A 23,647-nucleotide genomic window follows, 5' to 3' on the forward strand; every position below is an offset into this window, starting at 1 on the left:
AAAATAGTTGGGATTTTTTTTTTTTTTTGCAAAGTTAGGTGATCTTTGTTTGGGTGGTTCCAATGAGCAGAATTGATGGAGGTAGGAGTGAACTTGTAAGTTGTAGTCCCATGATGTCTTATTTAACCACGGTGGTTCAGTTAACAGTAGAAATGGAAGTGACCTTGTGGGTCCATTGTGGTTATATGATTTTTTACTAGTCAGTCAACAAGAACTGCCTATATTTGATGAATTAATCCTATCATGAAAAAGTATTATCACTAGACGTACACAAAGCCATAACTGGAATTAAGAGAGATAATATTGCATTAATGGGGTGATATATGGAATCATATATCATATGTTATGATTTGAATTAGAATCTGGCTTAATTCATTTATATTTTAAGTAGTTAGCAAAGATTTCAAATTCCTTCAAGAATAGGATAAAAAGAAGAATGGTTTTTTTTTTAGTAAGCTAGAATGTAAAGGCTTAAAAATGTTGGATTTTAGATTTTACATAATCAGCTATCTTGTGGTACAATACAAAGTATCCCAAGCTATCCAATCTGATCAGTAACACTTTAAAAACACGTTGAATACCTTAGGAATTGTATGATGTCACTCCTAGTTGGGTTTTACTGTGCTTAGTCCCGACTCCTAGGCAGATGTTAGCAGAGTTTTTATCTTGAACTGCTCTACAGACCCCTCACATCCTGGACATAAATTGTTTCAACTTTTACCCTCAAAATGATGCTATAGGACTCTGCACACTAGAACAACTAGACACAAGGACAGTTTTCCCCCGAATGCCATCACTCTGCTGAACAACAAATTCCAACAACACTGTCAAATTAACTACTAAGACAGTAGTTCTTCTCATCCTTACTAGTACCTGTCTCTTTCCACTTATGGCTATATCCATGTTGCTTGTATCTTTACAACTTATATTGTTTTTTTATTGTTTCCTGGTATGATTTTATTGCTTATTAGTATCCTATGACTATCACTAAGGGTTGTATCTTATGATTCTTGATGAATATGTTTTATTTTTTCATTATCTACACTGAGAGCATATGCACCAAAGACAAATTCCTTGTGTGTCCAATCACACTTAGTCAATAAAGAATTCTGTTCTATCAGTGGTGAAATCCAAATTCTTTTACTACCGGTTCTCTGGGCATGGCTGGGTGAGTGTGGTGTGGCTTGGTGGGCGTAGCTTGGTGGGCATGGTAGGGGAAGGATACTGCAAAATCTCCATTCCCACCCCACTCCAGGGACCAGCCAGAGGTAGTATTTGCTGGTTCTCTGAACTACTCAAAATTTCCACTACTGGTTTTCCGAACTGCTCATAATTTCCGCTACTGGTTCTCCAAAACCTGTCAGAACCTGCTGGCTTTCTCTGTTCTGTTCTGTTCTATTCTATTCTATTCTATTCTATTCTATTCTATTCTATTCAAAACTGAACAATTCACAGAACTATCAGTCTGCCCCTCTCTTGCTGTTTGATCCTAGTGAAAATGTAAAACTGCACTGAGTAGCATTAGCAAAAGGAGGACACTGGAATACAATACAGTCATACATGTATAGGCGTTCTGTGCACACATTCCATGATCCATTTTTTTATTTGCTGTTAACACAAACCATTTTCATTCAGCTTAGCTGGACGAGATGGGAGAGGAGAAGCTAAGTGTTTGTAGCTAATTGAAGGCTAGAAGTGGCTAAAGACTTGCAAAAAGCTGGGCAGGAAGTCAAATAGCTCAGGACAGAAAGTACTCATTATCTAACAGGCCTTACCTAACAAAAATGCTCAAGCAGAAAGAAAGAAGCCTTTGGGAATGTTACAATCTTTGAAGGATCTTCCAACTGGGTCACTTTACTAGAGGAAAATTGTGTTTTCCAGGTGCAGAAAAAACTGCAACAGGAAAAAAAAATCATGAATTAAGCATGACTTGAGAGTTACATCATATAATTGACATGCAAATTAAGGTGGGTTTTTAAAGAAAAATAGGATAAATGTGAGATTAAGCAACCGTGGCAATCTTCTATGTTAAAAAGAGAGATACATTCAAGAATAAAGTAGGAAATTGTTTTTAAGATTCAGAATGCTCTTTTGCTGAATATTATAATAGGGGAAAAAACCCAGTTCTAATGCAAATAAGTTAGTGACAATGGAATAACACAGAAGGTAGAAAAATAGTTTGCTCTATAGCCTCAGTTATTTGTCTTGGTATTTTCTGTATATATTAGTGTATCTGGGTGTAGATATCTACATGTATCTACACTGTCTAAATATCTTACATCTTCTATGCCTCCTCAGTTGACTTTAAGGCAGGGCTGTCAACCTCCCGGCCTGTGGGCCGGATGCATCACGCGCCAGCCACACCTATATCTGGTTTAGCAAATGGAAAAAAGTCCCGATACGTCAGGTGATGCTGCCATGACGACCCCTCCTCTAAGGTAATTTAGAAACACGAGGTATACAGAGTATGTGTTACACTTCCCCAATTCAGATTTGTGTGAATCTGGGGATCTTTTTGGACTCCCATCTCCTGCTTGAAGAGCAGGCAGCAGCTGTGGCCAAGAGAGTCTTTGTGGAAATACATACAATGCACCTTTTGCAATCCTTCCTGCACTGAGAGACCCTTCAGACAGTTGTTTATGCTTTGGCCATCTCATAATTAGACTACAATGTACTATATATGGGGTATTTCTTGAGGATCATCTAGACAGGGGTGTCAAACTCAAGACCTACAGGCCAGATCTGGCCTGTGGGGTGGTTAGATCTGGCCTGCGGGGCTGTCCTGGAAACAGCAAAGGACCGGCCCTGGTGCCCTTGCCAGCAAAAACAGCTCTCAAGGGCTGCGGACGGCCCACCCGAGCTCCATTTTTGCTGGCAGAGATTTGCAGGAAGCCATTGCAGCCAAAAATGGAGCTCAGGAGCCCGTTTTCACTGGCAGAGCACTCAGGCCACCACAGGCGTCCCTGACACAAATGATATTGAGGTGGCCATGCCCAACCTGGCCTCACCCACCCCGGCCCCCAAGGTCAACACAACCCTGATGTGAAATCAAGTTTGACACCCCTGATCTAGAATTTATAGCAGTTTCAGTGGCAACCAGTTGGCTTCTGGGTGCAATTCATGGCAATGGTTATTACCTTTAAAGCCCTAGAGTAGAGCATGGCTGTCTGAGGGAGCATGCATATATCTCCAGTTATTTTTGCCTACACCAGTGGTGGGGTTGCTCCTGGTTCTGTCCAGTTCTATAGAACCAGTAGTAAAACTGGCGGGCGTCTCCATCCACCTGCTCCGACGTCATCGAGGGTGATCAGTGCATGCGCAGAAGTGTGTGTGAGCGAAGCGAGTGTGTGTGTGCGCGCTTCCATTGCAAACTGGTAGTAAATGTAAGTAGAACCCACCCCTGGCCCACACAGTAAGGGCAAGAACGTTGGTGCACCATGAGTCCCATCATATAAGGAATATCATCTTTTGGGATCCAGGCAGCGTGTCAATTTGTGTGGCTTCCACCTTTCTTCTTTCAGAAATAATTAAAGATCTATAACAGCCATTTTTGTTATAGCTGGTTTATAGTTAAATGTTCAGCTCTTGTAGTCATATTATTTTTTTATTATATCTATTGTTTTTATTTGTAAGTTTTCCAAAGTTGTCAAGGAATTACCCTCAAAATTCCATTAAATACATAAATATTAAATAGATAATGTTTCTATGTAAGTTATTTATTAATCATGAAAATTCAGTGATATTACTTTTCAGCTTCTCCTGTTACTATGTCAAGTAGCCAATGTAAAATCCATCCATCCATCCTCCCTCCCTCCTTCCCCCTTTATCCCTGGAGAGATCTGTCGTGTCCCACTCCTCCGCTGATGGCCGGGTCAGGGAAATCTGAATCAGGCGTGCCTCTGTAGCTCTGCCAAAGTCCTAGCAAAGTCCTCAGGGCAGGCAGGAGACCAGAAAGTGACTTCAGCAAGATATGTTTAGACTTTGCCTGACTCAGAGAATGCCAAAAAGCAGATCCTTTATATAGGCCATGGGGTGTGGCTCCATGACTTAGCACTTATCCAGGCCTGCCCTTCCCTTCCTTCTGTTGCCTCCGCCTATCAAGTCTTCTGACGCGAGGGTCACTCCAGTCGGCAGCTGTTGGCAATAGACCTCCCTCAGGGTCACATGCTGTGGAGGAGGGGGAGGGGTCTAGTTGCTCCGTTTGCCTGGGCATGGAGCCGGAGCTGGGGGCTGGAGATATTTCCTCCTCTTCAGCCTGTCTGGGCATAGAGCCAGGGCTGGGGCCGGGAGGCATACTAGAACATTCCTCCGTGTTCGGAAGCAGATAAGAAGGCCCCGGCTGTGGTGAGATTGGGCGAGACACAACAAGATCATTTGTTTAAAGAAAGCACAATAAAGCAACTTTACCTTTAAGAGGTTCCTTGTTGTCTACCCACCTCAGTTTTATGAATACCGTCTACAGGTACTCTTCAACGTACAACCAGTGAATGGCAATGCAAAGTTATAATGGCACTGAAAAATGTAACTTACAATCAGTCCTTGCACTTATAACCAGTGTAGCATCTCCATAGTCACGTGATCAAAATTTGGATACTTGGCATCCAGCATGTATTTACAATGATTGCAGCATCCTAGGGTCATGTGATCATCATTCAAAAAGGTTGTAAAATTGGACATGACCCACTTAACAACTGCCTTGCTCAACAACATAAATTCTAGCTTCAGTTGTGGTCACAAGTCAAGAGTATCTGTACTTCACAAGATTTTCTGTTCCACTTATTAGGAAACTAATGAAACTGATTGAAGGAAATCCTTGATTTACAATCATAATTGGGACTGGAAAATGTGTTAATTTGTGCAGATAAATGAGGCATCATATGACTATAAGCAATTTTACAACTTTTTGACATGGTAGTTAGTTGAGTTTACTTTATTGATTGAGCCCCTGAGCCCTATCAAAGTGCAGAGTTCCAGACTCAAATTATTACTAAAATCTGATAAAATACAATTTAAAATGGAATTGGATAAAATACAATTTAAAATAAAATTGGAATAAAATACAGTTTAAAATGAAATTGGAATAAATACAATAATTTAATATAGAGATAAATAAAATTATATTTTGGTGTCACCCCTACAACCTACCCCAATCATGGTAGTTTATCACTGTGGTCATTAAGCCAGATGCCAGGTGACTTCCGAGCCAGCTTCCTCATTGACTTTGCTTTTGGAAACCAGCTTGAGAAGGTCACAAATGGTGATCACATGAAGTGGGAGTCTGCAATTGTTGTAAATTCAGGTGAGTTGTCAAGTGCCCAGAGCACACTCACAAAATTTTGGGGAACCTGCAACAGTTGTAAGTGTGCAGAGCAGCTGTAAATCAAGTTTTCTTTTTATCACCTTCCTAACTTCTGTGGGAAGAAAAATCTGGTTGGGTTCCAAGCTTGGAGAAAGGTGCTAGAAATAAAATGAATTGGAAAGAAGGACTCTGTTTATTGATGAATAGAACCAAAAACAGCATGTAGTTCTGGAACAGCTGACAAAATGGGTGAATGAGTGGATGGATTTTTATAGTTTTCTGTGACTTTGACGTTTGAACTGTTCTTGGGATTGTGCAGTGAAGGGGCTATTGTGTCTTTTGCTATTTTAATGTTGTTGTTAGTTGCAAAGTCATGTCCAACCCATTGAGACCCCATGGACAACATTCATCCAGGCCTTCCTGTCCTCTACCATTCCCCGGAGTCCTTTTAATCTCACATCGACTGCTTCAGTGACTTCATCCAGCCACCTCGTTCTCTGCCGTCCCCTTCTTCTTTTGCCCTCAATCGTTCCCAGCATTAGGCTCTTCTCCAGTGAGTCCTTCCTTCTCATTAGGTGGCCAAAGTAGTTTCATCTTCAGGATCTGGCCTTCTAAGGAGCAATCAGGGTTGATCTCCTCTAGGACTGACCAGTTTGATCGCCTTGCAGTCCAGAGACTCACAGGAGTCTTCTTCAGTAACAGAGTTTAAAGGCCTCAATTCTTTAGCGCTCAGTCTTCCTTATGGGCTATTTCAATGGTGGTAGCTTAATCATATTACATCTTAAAGGTCATGTCCTGTTCTTAGAATTTGGGTGGGGGTTGTAAATTTTAATCCCATCAACTCCAACTTTCTCTGTGTTTTGTTTGTGAATAGATTTGCCCCGTCTTTCTTAATGGGCACAAAATACCCACTCTAAAGATTTCAAGCATCTGCTGGAGGCTATTGAGAAAGGCTGGGGCTGCTTTCGGCCTTTAAGAACATGTTTTCTCTATTTCTCCTTTGGGAAAATATTCTATCCTACCTTTTTTAATATTAAAAATAAAGAATATTTTAATCTGGGGAGGAGACTTCCTACAATTTAAATGGTTACTAAATGAGCAGTCATAAATTGAAGACGATCTGTGCCATTTGCTTGATGAACTTTTTTTTTTCTTTTTTAAGGATATGGGGAAGTGTGGAATGATATTCTGGGAGATTGTTGTGACCATCTTGTAAATATTCTTTTCTTGTATGTATCCTGATGTTATTCTAGCTGCAGTACTTTAAATCAGTTTTTGCAATTTAGGTGGTTGCAGAGGAAGGTAATTGATGGTTGTAAAAGAGGCTTCTTTCTTACATGTGGTAGCCACAAAAGTGATTATTCAGCTTTTGACCTGGGTTCTTTGTTCCAATCCAGCTTGCTCTCTATTTTTCCTCTTTTTTTGAATTCTTTCTGAATAAATTTCTTATTTGCAGAGAAGTGACACATTCTTTTGCTTTGCTTGATAAATATTCATGCCAAGAAATGCAGAAATCTCTCTTTTTTTGGAAACTTTCCCATTTTTATTCTCCTTTTTTTGGGGGGGGGGCTGGTCTGATCTTTGTATTTAGAAACATTGTGTATATCCATGTTTTCCAGACTCAAATTCTGATTGTGAATGGTCCTTCAGTTATTACTGAATGAGAATCATGTGACTTTCTCTACTTTAAGACTATAGATATATTGTTTAAGAGTAGACAAAGGGCTGTTGGTAATAAAACCATTCAATGAATAGCAACCATACAAAAGTTGTGTGTGCTTTTTTTTTTTTTAATGAAATGCATCTGATATTCACTCTTTATTTAAATAATTATTTTTTTCATGTTTGGAAAACAAATCAGAAAGAATGTTCATGCAGCATACTGTTTGGATGGTGATAAATAGGAAAGTAAGCAAAGGCTATCCCTTTTTGGGGGGAACTGATTCAACCCCAGGAAATTATATTTTTGTTTTTCAGCTGCAGAGATTGGTGACCCTGAAGAGGACCTAAATCAGGGATGTCAAACTCAAGGCCCGTGGGCCGGATCTGGCCTGCAAGGTGCTTGGATCTGGCCCAAGGGGTCGCCCTGGAAACAGCAAAGTACCAGCCCGCAGAGCCTCTGCCAGTAAAAACGGAGCTCACACGGACCACATGTAGCCCTCCTGAGCTCCATTTTCACTGTCAGAGGGTTGCAGGAGACCATCACAGCCGAAAATGGAGCTTGGGAGACCTTTTTCACTGTCAGAGCGCTCAGGCCACCACAGGCGCCCCTGAAATGAGTGTTGTCAAGCTAGCCATGCCCCCACTGCCCCCCCCCGAGGTCAAACACAAGCCTGATGCAGCCCTCAATGAAATCAGTTTGACACCCCGATTTAAGTATACTGGGACTATATGTTTAACATGGGAAAACAAAGTGTGATCCTTAATAATGGTAACTGCTGTTCTGCTAAATTAGCCATGCTGCGTTCATAAATGAATGTGTCGCTAAAAAAAAAGAAAAGAAAAGAAAGAAATTCATGGAAATTCATGTCCTGACACTTTTTTAAAAGTGAGAAAATAAGCAGTTCAATTTAAAATAAAAGCATAGAACTGGTGCTGAAAAGATGTTTTTTCATTACTTTGTCAAACAAAATATTGCCTCTGCCATCTGAGTTTTTGATGCAAATTGTTTCAGTGAGCAGATGGGTGGTGGTTGTGTGGCAGCAACATTTTTAGCAGTTTCCCACAAAAGCCGCCATTTTGTAAGCTTCAAAATGTATATGTGCTTTGGGATCCTGACAATACCCATTTGACCCCAAACTTGTTGTCTCTGTATGCAAAACGAAAAGGCAAAAATAATGCAACTTTAGAAATAAAACAATGGATGAAAAGAGTAGCATAATCCTTCTTTGATTCTTCTATATGTCTTTAATATAAAGTTAAGTTGAATCTATAAGTATCAGAGAAAAAAATACAATCACAACATGTCAGTTGCATGTTATTTTAACCAGCTCCTTTAATCATCTTAGTATGATTTACCATGTATGGTATTTTAAGCATATATATTATTTTATATGGCAGTTTGATCTAAAAGTATAATGTATTATGCTAGACCAATTCTTCACTTTGTATATATAGAGACCTATAATAACGAAGGGACACGGTGGCTCAGGGGCTAGGATGTGAGTTTGTCAATCGAAAGGTCAGCAGCTCAGTGGTTCGAATCCCTAGTGCTGCCATGTAACGGGGTGAGCTCCCGTTACTTGACCCAGCTTCTGCCAACCTAGCAGTTTTGAAAGCACGTAAAAATGCAAGTAGAAAAAATAGGGACCACCTTTGGTGGAAAGGTAACAGCGTTCCGTGTGCCTTTGGCGTTGAGTCATGCCAGCCACATGACCATAGAAACTTCTTCGGACAGCGCTGGCTCTTTGGCTTTGAAACGGAGATGAGCACCATCCCCTAGAGTCGGCAACAACTAGCACGTATGTGCGAGGGGAACCTTTAGCTTTACCTTACAATAACAGATAGCTACTTTCACTAATTATGGTGGTTCTATTCCATAGAGGCTCACAATATTTGAATATCCACAAGCTCAAGTATTTTTCAGCTGCATCTGTAGCACTGCAGATTTCCACTTTCAAAATGCAGAAGTGCAAGCAATGATTTCCAGGACACTACATGCAGTATAATCTGATATAGTAGGAATTGGTTACCTGTAGCTCCTATATAGCAAAACATTACTTTTACCAATTACAATTTGAATATTAGGCATTATCGTGCTTCTATCTGTTTCCAGGGATGGGCTGCTGGAGGTTCGCAGGGGTTCAGGAAAACTTCTACCTAAGATTCTGTGCAGTTCAAAGAACCCCCAAATCCCACTCCTGAATGCCCCCCACCCCTCCTAGGAGTGCCCATGCGGTCCATTTTAGATGCAGGTAAGTGTAGGGTGCGCACAGAGGCTCAGAGACAGCAAAAAACAGGCCTACCATTTGAGAAGGCTGGAAATGGACCTGTTTCCGGCCTCCAGAGGGCCTCCGGAGTCCGGGTAGGGCAAAAACGCCCCCTCCCACCAAGGTGCAGGAGGCTGACTAGGTCACGCCCACCTAGCAATTTTTGAAGCCCACCCCTGTCTCTTTCTATTTTTACCTCACAATAGTGCCTCTAATGGCAGCCTCAGTGAAATGCTATCTTCTAATTTTGATATTTTATACTTTCTGTGACTCTCTGAGAATTTCATCCTCGAGAATTGAACTTTTGAATATAAAAAAAAATGGACTTTAAATAACAAGCATCTTTCTGGGGATATTCCTTCCTTCTTTTCAAATGTGGAAGAAATTCTGACAGAGGGAATGGCAATTATCTCTTTCGGCCTGGCAGCAACAAAGAAGCAGAGCAGAACAAAAGAAGGAAGAAGAGGGGCAAGAGAGGAGGCATAATACAAAGGCTCAGGAAGCATGGAGTGAACAAATCTCCCCTCCCCTCTCAGCATTTAACTAATCTTTGCTCGCTGGTAAATAAGATAGATGAACTGCTACTTTTAAATAGGAACAACTGAAGACTTTTTAAACTCGGCAGCCCTCTGCTTCATTGAAACATGGCTGAATGGTTCGATTAATGATAGCTGTTTGCAAATCCCAGGATTTCAGATTCAAAGAGCAGATAGAATTGCAAAAACAGAAGGGAGGCGTCTCATATTTTTATAGCAACAACCGATGGTGTAAAAATATAACTGCACTGAAGAAATTTTGTGATGTGGACTTAGAGACATTATTTATCAATTGCAAGCCATTTTATTATCCATGAGAGTTTTCCTAATTAATTCTGGCTGCTACATACATTCCACCCCCAGCTTGCATAAACAATGCATTAGGAACTCTAGCTGACCAGATTCTATGGGCTGAACAGAGATATCCAGATTCCCTTCTCATTGTGTTAGGAGACTTCAACAGTGCTAACTTAAGCCAAGAACTGCCTAGTTACATACAGCATGTCAACTGTCTTATTAAAGGCAAGAATATTTTAGACCACTGCTGCACAACATTAAAAGATGCTTATCAGTCTTTAACACGAGCAGCTTTGATCACTGTGTGATTCACCTTGTGTTTATAGACAAAGGCTTAAAGCCATAAAACCAACAATAAAATCAGTGAAGTTTTAGATTAAAGAGGCTAAGTTAAAGCCATGGCTGCACAGATTGCAATGTTTTTGAAGCTCCATCTGCAGACTTGGATGAACTCACAGATACTGTGACATCGTATGTTAGTTTTTGTGAAGACCTATGTGTTCCAACCAGAAACCTGTGAATTCACAGTAACAACAAAACTTGGTTCACAGCTAGACTCAAGTAGCTACATCATTCCAAAGAGGAAGCCTACAGGAAAGGACATAAAATGCTGTACAATCAGGCCAGGAATTATCAAGGGAGATCAGAGCAGCAAAAAGAAGCTACTCTGAAAATCTGAAGAATCAGCTCTCAACATACGAACCAGCAAATGTGTGGAAAACCCTTAAAAAATCATCCCAGTGCCTAAGAAACCCTCAATCACGGAGTTGAACAACTATAGACCAGTTACTCTGACATCCGTAATTATGAAAATCTTTGAAAGGCTAGTGCTGGCCCATCTGAAAATCATCACGGATCCACTGTTAGACCCCTTGCCTACAGAACAAAAAGATTGGCAGATGATGCTATTAATATACGTAGCATTGCATTACTATTTACAACATCTTCAGTCTCCAAGGACCTATGTAAAGGACCTTCAGCTTGGCATTCAATATCATCATTCCAGATATTCTGCTCACTAAATTGACTTATCTAGCTGTGCCTGATCACACTTGTAAATGGATCATTTTAGCAGATAGGAAGAAGTAGATGAAGCTAAGCAAAATCACATTGGATACCTGTATAATTAGCACAAGTGCTCCCCAGTGCTGTGTGCTCTCTCCATTACTCTTTCCTCTATATACCACTGACTACATCTCAAAAGATCCCTCTGTTAAAGTACTGATGTTTGCAGATGATGCAATAGTGATTGGTCTCATTTGAGATGATGACAAATCTGCATACAGATGGGAAGTTGAACAACTGGCCCTGTGGTGCACCCAGAACAATCTTGAATTGAACATATTCAAAACTAAATAGTAGATTTTAGGAGAAACCCTCTTATAATACTAGACAACACAGTATCAACAGCAGAGATCTTCAGGTCTCTAGGTTCTATAATATCTCAGGACTTAAAATGGACACCCAACCTCAGAAATGTCATAAAAAAAGCACAACAAAGAATTTTCTTCCTGCACCAACTCAGAAAGCTCTTGCTGCCCAAGCAGCTGCTGATACAGTTCTATGAAGGAATTATTGAGTCTGTCATTTGCACCTCTCCAACTGTCTGGTTTGGCACAGCAACCAAACAAGGCAAACACAGGCTTTAATGCAGTGGTAGTCAACCTGGTCCCTACTGCCCACTAGTGGGCTTTCCAGCTTCCATGGTGGGCGGTAGGGATTTGTCCGATACTGAAGCACTTTCCTTTTTTTTTTAATTTAATTGACTTTTTTAAAAAAAATTCATAGCATTATTTAAAAACATTTTCATTAGGTTTTCATAAAATTCCACGTGACAATTTAAATTTCTGAAAATATACTATTTGTATCGCCCGCGCATAAGTTTAGTTCACATTACATAAGTGAAAATAAGTGGCGCTATAGTGCAACCGCAAACAAAAGAGCCTCATCCCAGAATAGCTCGCGCATCTCCCCCCACACTACCTAGCTGTAACAGACAAGCAGAGCTGGTAGCCGGCGCCCCCCCAAACCCAACCCACGATGCGCAAGAGGCATGCACAGATGACAATACATGGCACTTTATTGTGGGAACCGGTGTGCGGTTAGAAAATTTTACTACTAACAGAGATAAAAAACTGGGCGGTAGGTATAGAAAGGTTGACAACCCCTGCTTTAATGGATTGTTAGGACTGCAGAGAAACTAATTGCAGCTAGCCTGCCTTCCATTAAGGACCTGTATACTGCATGAGCCAGAAAGAGGGTTGTGAAAACATCTATAGACTTCTCATATCCTGGAATAAACTGTTTCAGCTTCTTTCTCAAGACAACGCTATAGGGTATTGCATGCCAAAACAATCAGACACAAAAATAAGACACCCAACCCCCATGCTATCATTCTGCTAAACAACTAATTCCCACAACACTGTCTTATGCCCTGGGATGTCAAACCACCTAGTAGGGCTGTATTACTATTACTATTATCCTTCTCATCTTTCCTATTACCTATTTCCTTAGCTTCTTATGACTATAGCTTTGTTGTTTGTATTTCATGATTTATGTTGACTGATTATTTCATATCCTGTCACTAAGTGTTGTATCATATGATTTATAATTGTATCTTATGCTTTATTATCTATAATGTATCACTTTACGTGATGGCTCAGATGATGAGCTTGTCGATTGAAAGGTCAGCACTTAAGTAGTTTGAATCCCTAGTGCCACATAATGGAGTGAGCTCCCGTTACTTGTCCCAGCTTCTGCCAACCTAGCAGTTCGAAAGCACGTAAAAAATGCAAGTAGAAAAATAGCGTCCACCTTTGGTGGCAAGGTAACAGCATTCCGTGCACCTTTGGCATTTAGTCATGTTGGCCACATGACCACGGAGACGTCTTCGGACAGTGCTGGCTCTTCGGCTTTGAAACGGAGATGAGCACTGCCCCCTAGAGTCAGGAACAACTAGCACATATGTGCGAGGGAACCTTTACCTTTACCTTTATCACTTTTATTGTTTGTATGCACACTGAGAGCTTATACATTGAAAAAAAATTGTGTCCAATCACACTTGACAAGTAAAGAATTATGTTCTGTTCTGTTCTATTCTATACTTAGTGTAGATAATGTTAATATTTTCAGTTGACATATTATATGCTTCAATTAATTTATTAATTATCCTGAAGATTATGGTATAAATGCAAAACCTACCTTCACAATAGCTTTGATTCTGTTCCTTCTTCCTTGCCAGTCCTCAGTGGGTTGCATTACAAGTCTGAAAAAAGAGATTTATAGATGCCACTTATACACTATCTTGCATATTTTCATAGATTTAAATGTTACCCAACTTTCCATTTTATAGGAACAGGATTATAGATGTAGCTTTAGAACAATAACAATTAACGTTTTTTTCAATTTAGTCATGGTAAGTCACACACCAGAATCTGTGAGAAAGTAAACACCATCTGCTAATAACCAAGAAATAAAATTGTCTTGTTTGAAATGAAATGTGCTAAAACACACACACATATACATATACATTCATATATGTGTGTGTGTTATATGTATATGCTGATATAAGTAGATAGGTAGGTAGGTAAGTAGATGAGAGAGAAAAAAGTACATATAGTTATATGTGTATGTACATCCTGTGCTTCTTTTAGATAGAAGATGGAAGATAGATAGATAGATAGATAGATAGATAGATAGATAGATAGATAGATAGATAGATAGATAGGTAGATAGATAGAAATAGATGAGAGAGAGAGAGAAAAAAATAAAAGTGCATATAGTTATATGTGTATATACATCCTGAGTATGTACATCCTGTGCTTCTATTAAATAGATAATGGATGATAGATAGATGATAGAGAGATGAGAGAGAGAGAGAGAAATAAAAGTACATAGCTTTTTTTTTAAACACTGCACATTTTCAGGTCCCCCTTATTTTCTCAATAAAAAAAATAAAATGGGAATAGCTTCAGTTAATGAAACAGAATTTTCAAGGGCCTGTTTATTAGTGACACAGTGGGCATCAGGTTTTATAAGGCTGAACTATATGTAAGCTCCTTGTATATGTTATGTGCATTATCGAATAAAACATGGTATGCTGATATTTATGCAGTATATTATCCCTGTTTGGTTTTGTGTAATACAATTTATTCAGTAAAAACATACAGAATAAGTGAAGGTGTTCAATGCACTTCCAGTCGTTTAATCTGTTCAGTCATAAAACATTTGATGACTTAGCAATGTGTGAATTCATCTGCAGTGGCTGTCAAATTCTGCCTTTGGGTTCTAGACAGGCCAATAAAAAGAATTTAGGAATTTTGATTAATGATATTTATTAGAAAAAAGGGTCCAATTGCAACCACAATAATTCTAGCAAAATCCTTACTTCTAAATGAGACACTTCTGTATTGACCAGTTTTGGTGGCAACCTTCTTGTTTTCTCTCTACTGCTTTTTAGACATAAAGGTGTTGAGAGTTGCTTCATTAGATTTTCAGTTATATGTTGTTTTGGTAACCGTCAGTCTTTTTATTAATGTTAGAAATAACTCAGATTTGGTCATTCAGACTTGCAGAACAACTGGAATTCATTATAGATGTGTAATATTGAAACTGTATAAAGAGCAGTTTTTATTTAGTATCACGATATGTCTGTTTCTACAAAATAATTTTAGTTGCAGTTTTCTGTAATTGGGCTGATATTTCGCTGCTTTTGTTGAAAATTACTAGAAGCTTTTCAAATCCAAAAACCATGAACTTTGAACACCAAGTATAACTTACGATACAACTCTGTTTATTCTTATTCTTCATTGGCCAAGTGTGACTGAACACAGAAGGAATTTCCCTCCAGAGCATAAGCTCTCATTATACATATGAACAGCAAAGTGGTAGGTTATAGATCATAATCATAGTTACAATAATTAGTCATAAGATACAACAAACAAGTGTTAAATTATAAGATACCAGTAGGAGAAGATAGTAGGAAAGATGAGAAAAGATGAGAAATGAGAAGATGAAAAGGACAATAGCAATACAGCCTACTACATGTCAATGGGGGAGCCAGATTTACTTAACAGGTTTGCTACTAACTTAACGGCAGTGATTCACTCATCAACTGTGGCAAGAAAATGTAGGAAAAATCACTTAACAACTGTCTTGCTTAGCAACAGAAATTCTGGGCTCAATTGTGGTTGTTATTCAAGGACTACCTATAAAGGGGATTTAATTTCCTTAAAGATACTCATTTCCAGTGTTGTTGGCATGATTTTCACATAGTTACATTGAGTAAAAATTCTATTTAGGATAAAATTACATTTGATTTTGCTAGCTACATCTAACTATAGCTGCATAAGAATAGTGAATATGTTAGGTGTATTTATTTATGGATTAGATTTAAACTATAGTTTCTAATTATACAAGGTAAACCCTGCATGAGGTTGGTGAAGAATATTCTGTACATCTTTTCCGTTTTGCAAATATATTGGCATTTCAGAATTAGATAGTATCTATTTGCTTTGGTTCATTTAAAAGCAAAAGGGAGTATTAGCAAAGCTGCTTGAGCAATAGCTATAGAAAAACTCCTGAGGGGGCCTCTGCTGAAGTCAACCAAGCTAATTCTACGTTACATAAAGCTGTATTTGATCAAATAATATAGCTCAAATGTCTTAGCACTGTTAGTGTTAACTTTTCCTTCTGCTTCTCCACCCCAATCTATTGACAATGCTAAACGAGCATCGATTTGTGTAGCCTCTGTTAGAATTTGTGCTTGAAAAACAGGCTTTCAGGACTGAAAACACCGACGAGTCATCTGCTAGATTTCCTCATTTATATTTAACTGTTAGCAGCTTTGAAGAGGGTTTCTAATTTTAAACATTCCTGTTCTCCCGCAGCTCACTCTTCTTTTCTTTGTAGAAAAGCTTTAATTTGCTTGGGTGCATCTTTAATTTAGCCGCCAACGCTGTTCAGCTTGGAATTGCCCTTGACTATGGCAACTGCTGCCCGCCTTTCGGAGTACGCAGTTTTCTTACATCATGTGGTCCTTGTAGCTAAAAGCCATGTCTGATAATCACATTTTTTTTCCTGAATTCTTCTTTCCACACAACATTTGGCTGACTACCTCTTAAAGGGGGAGCTGGGCTTGTGAGCCATCTCAAGTTGTGGGTTCTGAACTGAAAAGAAAGAATGAGATCAATGCAGGCTGCTACCATAAGGGATTTATACATAATTTGTACTTGGTTTTCTGTTTCAGTCTCAGTTACAGAGGTCAGAAATAAATATTGTTCTGAGGCATTTCTGATTTTTTTAAGGTTTTAAAATAATAAATGTGTATACATATAGGTGTATTGTTTGTTAGAGACAGAAACTCCTTTTGTATTTAAGAATGGGGGAAATGGTAATAATCATGTACTGCTTGTTTCTAAAGATATGAGCTTGGTTTGCAATTTTCTCTTTAGGAATTCAGTCTTATCCATCCATCACCTGTCAAGCTTCACTTCCCAACCCCCAGGATTATTTTCCTTTGTATCCTAAAATAAAATTCTGCAGATGAACATTAGTTCATAGCTAAATGAAAAGAATATAATTTCAAATAATATTTCCTCCTAGCTTCTCTTTCTCACACAAATATTTATCAAAACTGTTTCATTTTTTAACATGTTTAAAATTGAACATCAATGATAATGCATGCCCTCATTATTATTATTATTATTATTATTATTATTATTATTATTATTATTATTATTATTATTATTATTATTATTATTATTATTATTATTATTATTATTATTATTATTATTATTACAACACAGTACCATTATTAGGAATTGATTTCTTTTTTCCCATGAAGTCTTGGGAAGAAGGATTTAAAATAACCACGAAAGGTGAGCATAGGGAACATTCTCTAACAACAGCTTCAAGCAAGGCAGTCGGTCTGCTAAAATCAAAGGCACTACCACTACGTATATTTGTTTGTTTGTTTCCTTTTTTCTTTATTTAAACAACCCAAGGAGATGAACTTATCTAATACTCTGCCATCTATTTTCGCCACAATAACAACCCTGTGAGGAGAAGAGACGACTTCCGGTGTCCAGCGGCAACGGACGTCTGGAAGGCTTCTCCTGCCTCCAGCGCCCGAATCCGGCCGCCGCCGAGGCCCTCAGGGGCCAGGTGTTCCGAAAAGGACACCTGCCGCACGGACGGCTCGCCAGGGGTCTCCCAGCCGACATACAGGACTGTGGGGACCGATGCTGGCGCGTCCTAGGCTTGGCGGGGTTTGGAGGCCACAGGCCGCGGCCATTATTTTGGTCGTCGCCTGGGCGCTGTGCCCGTGACACCGGGCATTGGATTTATAACTGCAGCAGCCTGGTGGTGAACAGGAACGGAGAAGAATTGAGGAGGAGAAGGAAGGAATATCGGTAAACGTGAGTGGAGTGCTCCGGAGTGCGGGGGTTTTTCTCCCCTGCGGTTGGAAGGAGCACGAGTTATTCTGGAGAGGAGAACTTAAAATAAGAAGATTACGGTTTTGTGGAGCTCTGGAGAGAAGAGGTGATGGAGAAATTTAGGAGGGAAGGTTTGAGGCCCCTCCTTCTGGGGAACAGTGGTGGCGCCCAGCTTCCGCCTTCACTATGAGAATTTTGATGACATCACTTCCTTCGGCTTCCTGGTTGACTAACTGTACTCTGGACTCGTTGCTCCTGTGAGTGCCCCCTGGTGGATCCGGAGGAAATTACAAGGATACCGTGCCTGCCTGAGGATTTTGTATTTTTTTTTCCTTAATGGCAAAAGGTCAGAGACCAACTGCTGGAGAGATGGAGAGAATTTTGGAAAAGTTATCTAATATGGACAAGAAATTGATGAAATAAGAGCAGAAATTGTGACTATCCAAAAGGATTTAAAGGATACTCAACAAGTTTCAGCAGAAAACAAGCAGAAAGTGGAAGGTTTGAGGGTGAGATGCGGCAGTGCAGAAAAGAGAGGAGACGACAGGCAATGCTGTGCTTGACCACAGATGGATAAAATGTCTTATTTCCTTAGGTTTCAAAATTTGGAAGAAGTGGACCAAGAAGACTTGAGAGATGTTGTGACTAAATTGTTGGGAGAATTTCTTGGGAGAGGTGTTGATTTCATGAATTGGGATGTGGATCGAGTTTATAGAGTTAATTCGCAATATGCACGCACGCATGCAGTTCCCAGAGAGGTTCATGTCAAATTTGTGAGAAGAGAGACGAGAGATGAAATTCTTAGAAAACATAGGAGTGGGGCACTGATTTACAGGGGCAGGGAGATAGCCATTCTGAGGCAGATTCCCAGACAGGTACGTGAAAAAAGAAAGAAATATTATTTTTTGTCAAGCAAATTGTACCAGAAGGAGTGGGCTTCAGATGGCTGATGCCAGAGGGATTGATGATTTTCCGGAGGCATTACGAAAAAATCAGTACAATTGCGGAGGCTACGGCCTATGTGGAGGAACACAAAGCCCTCCTGGAATCAGATGACCCAGGAATTGAAGAAGGGAGGTTATAGATCATGGGCGGAGCGGCTGCCGCTGTTGCGGCCCTGGAGTTGGGTCAGGCTGAACCCAGAGTTCTGAGATCCAAAACTAGGAAGTGATAAAGATATTTGGGATTGTGTTGGTTTTCCTTATTCTCTTTAGTACGATATTCTGTTTATTCTTGACCCTTCTTTATTACGTATTTAAAATTTGTAAACTTAGCTACTTCGTGTTACCTGCTTGCCATATGGCTGTTGTATGTGTTAAAAAATTTGAGTAAAATTCTTATTTTAGATAAGAAAAATGAAAATTTACCATACCTGATATGTATTTGTATAAACCTTTTTTTTTGACTAATAAAAACTTTTTGAATAACAACCCTGTGAGGAGAGTTAGGCTGAGAGTGAATGATTGGCCCAAGTCAGCTAGTTCAGGGGTCACCAATCTTTTGGACCTCAGCGACCACTAAATTCATAATTTTTTTTTAAAAAAAATTTTATTTGCATTTATATCCCGGCCTTCTCCGAAGACTCAGGGCGGCTTACACTATGTCAAGCAATAGTCTTCATCCATTTGTATATTATATACAAAGTCAACTTATTGCCCCCAACAATCTGGGTCCTCATTTTACCTGCCTTATAAAGGATGGAAGGCTGAGTCAACCTTGGGCCTGGTGGGACTTGAACCTGCAGTAATTGCAAGCAGCTGCTGTTAATAACAGACTGTCTTAGCAGTCTGAGCCACCAGAGGCCCATTTTAAATCCCGCAGACCACTAATATGATCTGCCTAATGACCGGGTGTCACTCACGTTGAAGTGTGCCTCCCCAGCCTCTCCTCACCCCTCCCCTGCCAGCCACTCCTCGCCTCTCCACCTGGACTCCTTAGGGCCACAACAGGAGGCAATTGTTGGAGCTAAGCAGCCACCATGAGAAAGAGTTGGCAAAACAGCTGGCTCAGTTTAAACTGGATCTGACCGAGAAGGAGGCTCAGCAGAAGCACCTCACTGAGGACTATGAGCATTGGCTTTTCAAGCAGAGGGAAGACCTATGGGAGTGCAAGGCCAGGTACTGGTGCCTGGAAGCTCAGCGCGCTGAGATGGTCAGCCAGTTTTCCAGGCCATGATGCAGTCCCACTAGAAAAAGGCCCTCTGGGTCTTTGCCACCAGTGCACTTCCCTCCAGCCTTTGCCCAAAGCCCCGCACTAGGAGACTGAAAGAACCCCAAGAGAGAATTCTGCCCCCCTCCGACCCACACCAAAAGACACTGAAAGGGGAAACGTATCATTGCACATAGCTGGCCCAGGGGCCATAGTTTGAGGACCCCTGATTTAGGGCAACATGGAAAATGCAAATAATTTTTCTGTGGACCACCAAAATTTTCTCACGGACCACCAGTTGGTGACCGCTGAGCTAGCTGGCTTTCATGCCTAACAAGGGATTTTACAACCTTTCTTGCCACAGTTGTTAATTGAATCACTACAGTTGTTAAGCTACTAACGTGAATGTTAGCTAAATGAATCTAACTCCCCTTTGACTTTGTAAGAAGGTCACAAAAGGTAACGTGACACCAGGACACTGAAACCGTCATAAATATGAGTCAGTTGCTAAGTGTCTGAATTTTGATTGTGTGACCATAGAGATGCTGCAATGGTTATAAGTGTGAAATACGGTTGTAAGTTACTTTCTTCAGTGCTGTTGTAACTTCAGACTTCATGTCTCAGTTTTTTTCTACCTAAGAGCAGAATCCTACATTTCTTGTAAACAGTGCTTTGTTCTGATAAGACTCAGTGTTATGTCTGTTTTTGAACCTCAAGTCCATCTCCTGAGGTTTTCTTTTTGAACCTTGACTCTGTGTTTTGAGATATTAAAAAAACCCAACACCAGTTTTCTGTCATCTGAAAATTTATTACATCCCTTTATTTAACTCAATTATAAAAAAAAAAAATTGCATAGGCCAAGACATGAGGAACCTCCAGCCCTGTAGTTACTCCATCTGTTAAGGCTAGGTGTGGTTTTCAACCAACAGTGCATGATGTGATAGTAGGATTATCCATCCCATTTCACTTTTTCAAAAAGAAAGCTATGATCATTTTGTCAAACTTCTTAGGGTAAAGTGACCAAATTTCAGCGATGGCAAAGCAGGACACCATTGACCGGGAGGGGGGAAGGGGGCTGCGCATGCGCACTGAGTCTTGCCACCTGCCTGAAGGAGGAGGAGCGGCTGCTGCTTCTCTGCTCTTCCAGGCAGGCTCGGCTCTCCTCTCAACTCTTCTCTTCCTCTCGGGTGAAGTCAAGCGGCATCTCTCCTCCCTCTCGCGCCCCCTTCTCCGCCATTCCCTCTTCTCTGCCTCCTCTTGCGTTGCCGCCTCCCATTTTCAGAATGGGAGTGAAACAAAAAAAAATCGGGACTTTTTGGAATTACCGCGGGACACGGGACAAATTATTAAAAAGTGGGACTGTCCCGCCAAAAGCGGGACGTCTGGTCACTATATCTTAGGGCCAGGGACACCGCATGCATAATGTTGCCTTGGTCTAGTGCAGTAATCGTGAACCTTTTCAGCATTGAGTGCCAAAAAGGGAGCATATGTGCGTCTGGGCCACAACCCAGAAGAGAAGCTGCCCAGGGCGCATGCGCATGCCTGAAGATTAACCTTTGGTTTCAGCTACTGAACTTCCAGTCTTCCGGGTTTCTGGCTCACGTGTGCACGCGACGATCAACTGGCCGGCATGCATGCTCATGTAGAAAAATGGAAGACCAGCTCTTCTAGTTTCTGGCATTGCCGCATGCAGAAATGCTACCTGATCATCGCGTGCACATGCGCACCAGAAACCCGGAAGAGGAATGGGCAACGCCGCGCATGCCAGGCGACATGGCTCCACGTGCCACTTTGGTCACCTGTGCCGTAGGTTTGCCATCACGGATCTAATGGCTTTGTAAAAAAGCAACTAAACAAAACCTTTAAGGCATGATCTATTTTAATAAATCCCATGTTGGCTTCTAATCATCACATTATTCCTTTTTAATGACTTGCAACCTCATTGGGTTTTTCTAGGTGTTGATGTCAAAATTATTGACTTGTAGATCATTGGCCTCTTATTTCCCCTTTTTAAAAATTGTAATGAGGATAGTTTTTCTCTAGTCTTCTGGTACTTCTATAATCCAGGAGTCCAAGAGATTGCAGCCAATGGTTCTGAGACCACTTTCAGCATCTGCTTCTCCAGTGGAAGAAAGCTATTGAAGATTTTAAAAGGGATTGATACGATATAAAACCCTTTTCTGTAGGTTGTTGGAAAATGGAAATAAAACTTTTTTATTAAAAAAAAAAACCTTTTCTTCTCAGCCTATCATAAAACTTCTTTCCATAAAGTTCAGTCGGAATGTTTTCTGTGTCCCATGATTTCAACATAAGAGCACTCAAAATAAGTCATTCATGTTGCGAAAGAACAAAATGAGAAACATTTTTATATTATACTACAGGGGCAAATGAAAATTTGAAACAAGTTCCTTGTTCTGTAAAAACATAAATAAGTTTTTATATAAATAAAAACCAATTAAACTGTCATAAAACTAAATAATAACACCTCAGAGATAAAACTACTGAGTATTAAAAAGGAGATATGAGGTAATAGAATTTGTAGCTGGAGAAGGTGTGGGAGGAATGTCGAAAATAGCACTACAGTTTCTCAGGGCGGAGTTAGCACATTTCAGAAAGGGGCAGAAACAAGAGATTGAAGTCTTAAATTTTATGAGGGAGAGAGTAAAATGTTCAAGGTAGCCACACTGTAGAATCAAGGTAGCATCTATTATATTACAAGGTTATTGTTTTAATCTGGCAGGAATTGGGTGTAAAAATTGGGTGTAATAAAGAACTGGACACTAGTGGCTTCTTAGGTCTGACAAGTGATACAATCTGTCTAGACCTCTCTTTGGAACCGAGTTCCATTTTCAACATTTTTCTTAAATTTTTCTACTTGTAAAGCTCAACAAACAATTAAAGCATATGGGGTGTTTTTTCCATTTGACAACTATAAATCTCAAGAATGCAGTAGCTCTTGGTTAATACAGATATGCAGAATTGTAATTGTAGTTAGCCTGACTAAAACAGAAAACATAACCGTGAAACACAAGGGAAAGCAGTAGCAAACAAAAAGCAACAACAACAAAAATATTCCTAAAGTTAGAATATGCACTCTTGACTTAACCAGTAGGGATGGAAAGAGTCGGTTTTCTTTCTTTTCTTTTTTCTCTCTAGGTATGGTATAAAAAACTCATTGCATAACATTGAAAAGAATTGAGATTGAAAAAGAATGTTTTGCAGGTGGGACAAAATTTTGGAATACTTTTTGTTGTTTGCTTTTAAGTCTATAATATCTGAAATGTTCATTCTTGCCACAGAATATTCTGAGTTTTCCAATTTCCCTTAGTTTTGAGATTAGGATATAGTGACCAGACGTCTTGCTTTTGGCAGGACAGTCCCGCTTTTTAATAATTTGTCCCGCATCCCGCGGCATTTCAAAAAAGTCCCGATTTTTCCCCCCACTCCCATTCTGAAAATGGGAGGCGGCAATGCAAGAGGAGGAGGCGGAGGCAGAGAAGGGGGAGTGGCGGAGAAGGGGGCGTGAGATCGCCCGCTGCCTGGAAGAGCTGAGAGGAGAGCCGAGGAGAGCCGAGCCTGCCTGGAAGAGCCGAGAGGAGAGCCGAGGAGAGCTGAGCCTGCCTGGAAGAGCCGAGGAGCCGAGAAGCAGCAACCGCTCCTCCTCCTTCAGCCAGGTGGCGGCGAAGGTCAGCATGCATGCTCACACCCCACCCCACCCCCCCGTCAATGGTGTCCCGCTTTGCCATCGCTGAAATCTGGTCACTTTAGATTAGGAAGATTCTCTTCTATCAAATCCAAGAGGGAACAAAGAATTGTTCCAAGAGGGAACAAAGAATTGATATAGAGACGTGGCACTAAATAATTTGAGGAATGCAAGAGGTAAATTTGATTTATGATGTTAAGTGCCAATAAAAAGGATACTAATCTACAACAGCCACTCATTTTGTCTATTAACATTGGGCTCAATTTAATTATTAGAAAATAAATTTGGAAGGCGAAAGA

At 40.2% G+C, this 23,647-nt stretch overlaps 1 protein-coding gene across 3 annotated transcripts in view; it reads left to right on the forward strand.

The window, feature by feature from the left end:
* TAFA5 (TAFA chemokine like family member 5) overlaps positions 1–23,647 on the forward strand; it is a 416,270-nt gene that overhangs the window by 256,426 nt on the left and 136,197 nt on the right. The window contains exon 3 of one of the 3 annotated variants that reach the window (XM_058190809.1): positions 7,277–7,357. The exons of the other annotated variants lie outside the window; for them this stretch is intronic. Within the exon in view, the coding sequence (XP_058046792.1) occupies positions 7,277–7,357 (81 nt within the window). The remainder of the gene's footprint in view (positions 1–7,276; positions 7,358–23,647) is intronic. 3 annotated transcript variants of the gene reach the window in all.

Source organism: Ahaetulla prasina, chromosome 7 (genome assembly GCF_028640845.1).
Source record: "Ahaetulla prasina isolate Xishuangbanna chromosome 7, ASM2864084v1, whole genome shotgun sequence".
Taxonomy (NCBI): domain Eukaryota; kingdom Metazoa; phylum Chordata; class Lepidosauria; order Squamata; family Colubridae; genus Ahaetulla; species Ahaetulla prasina.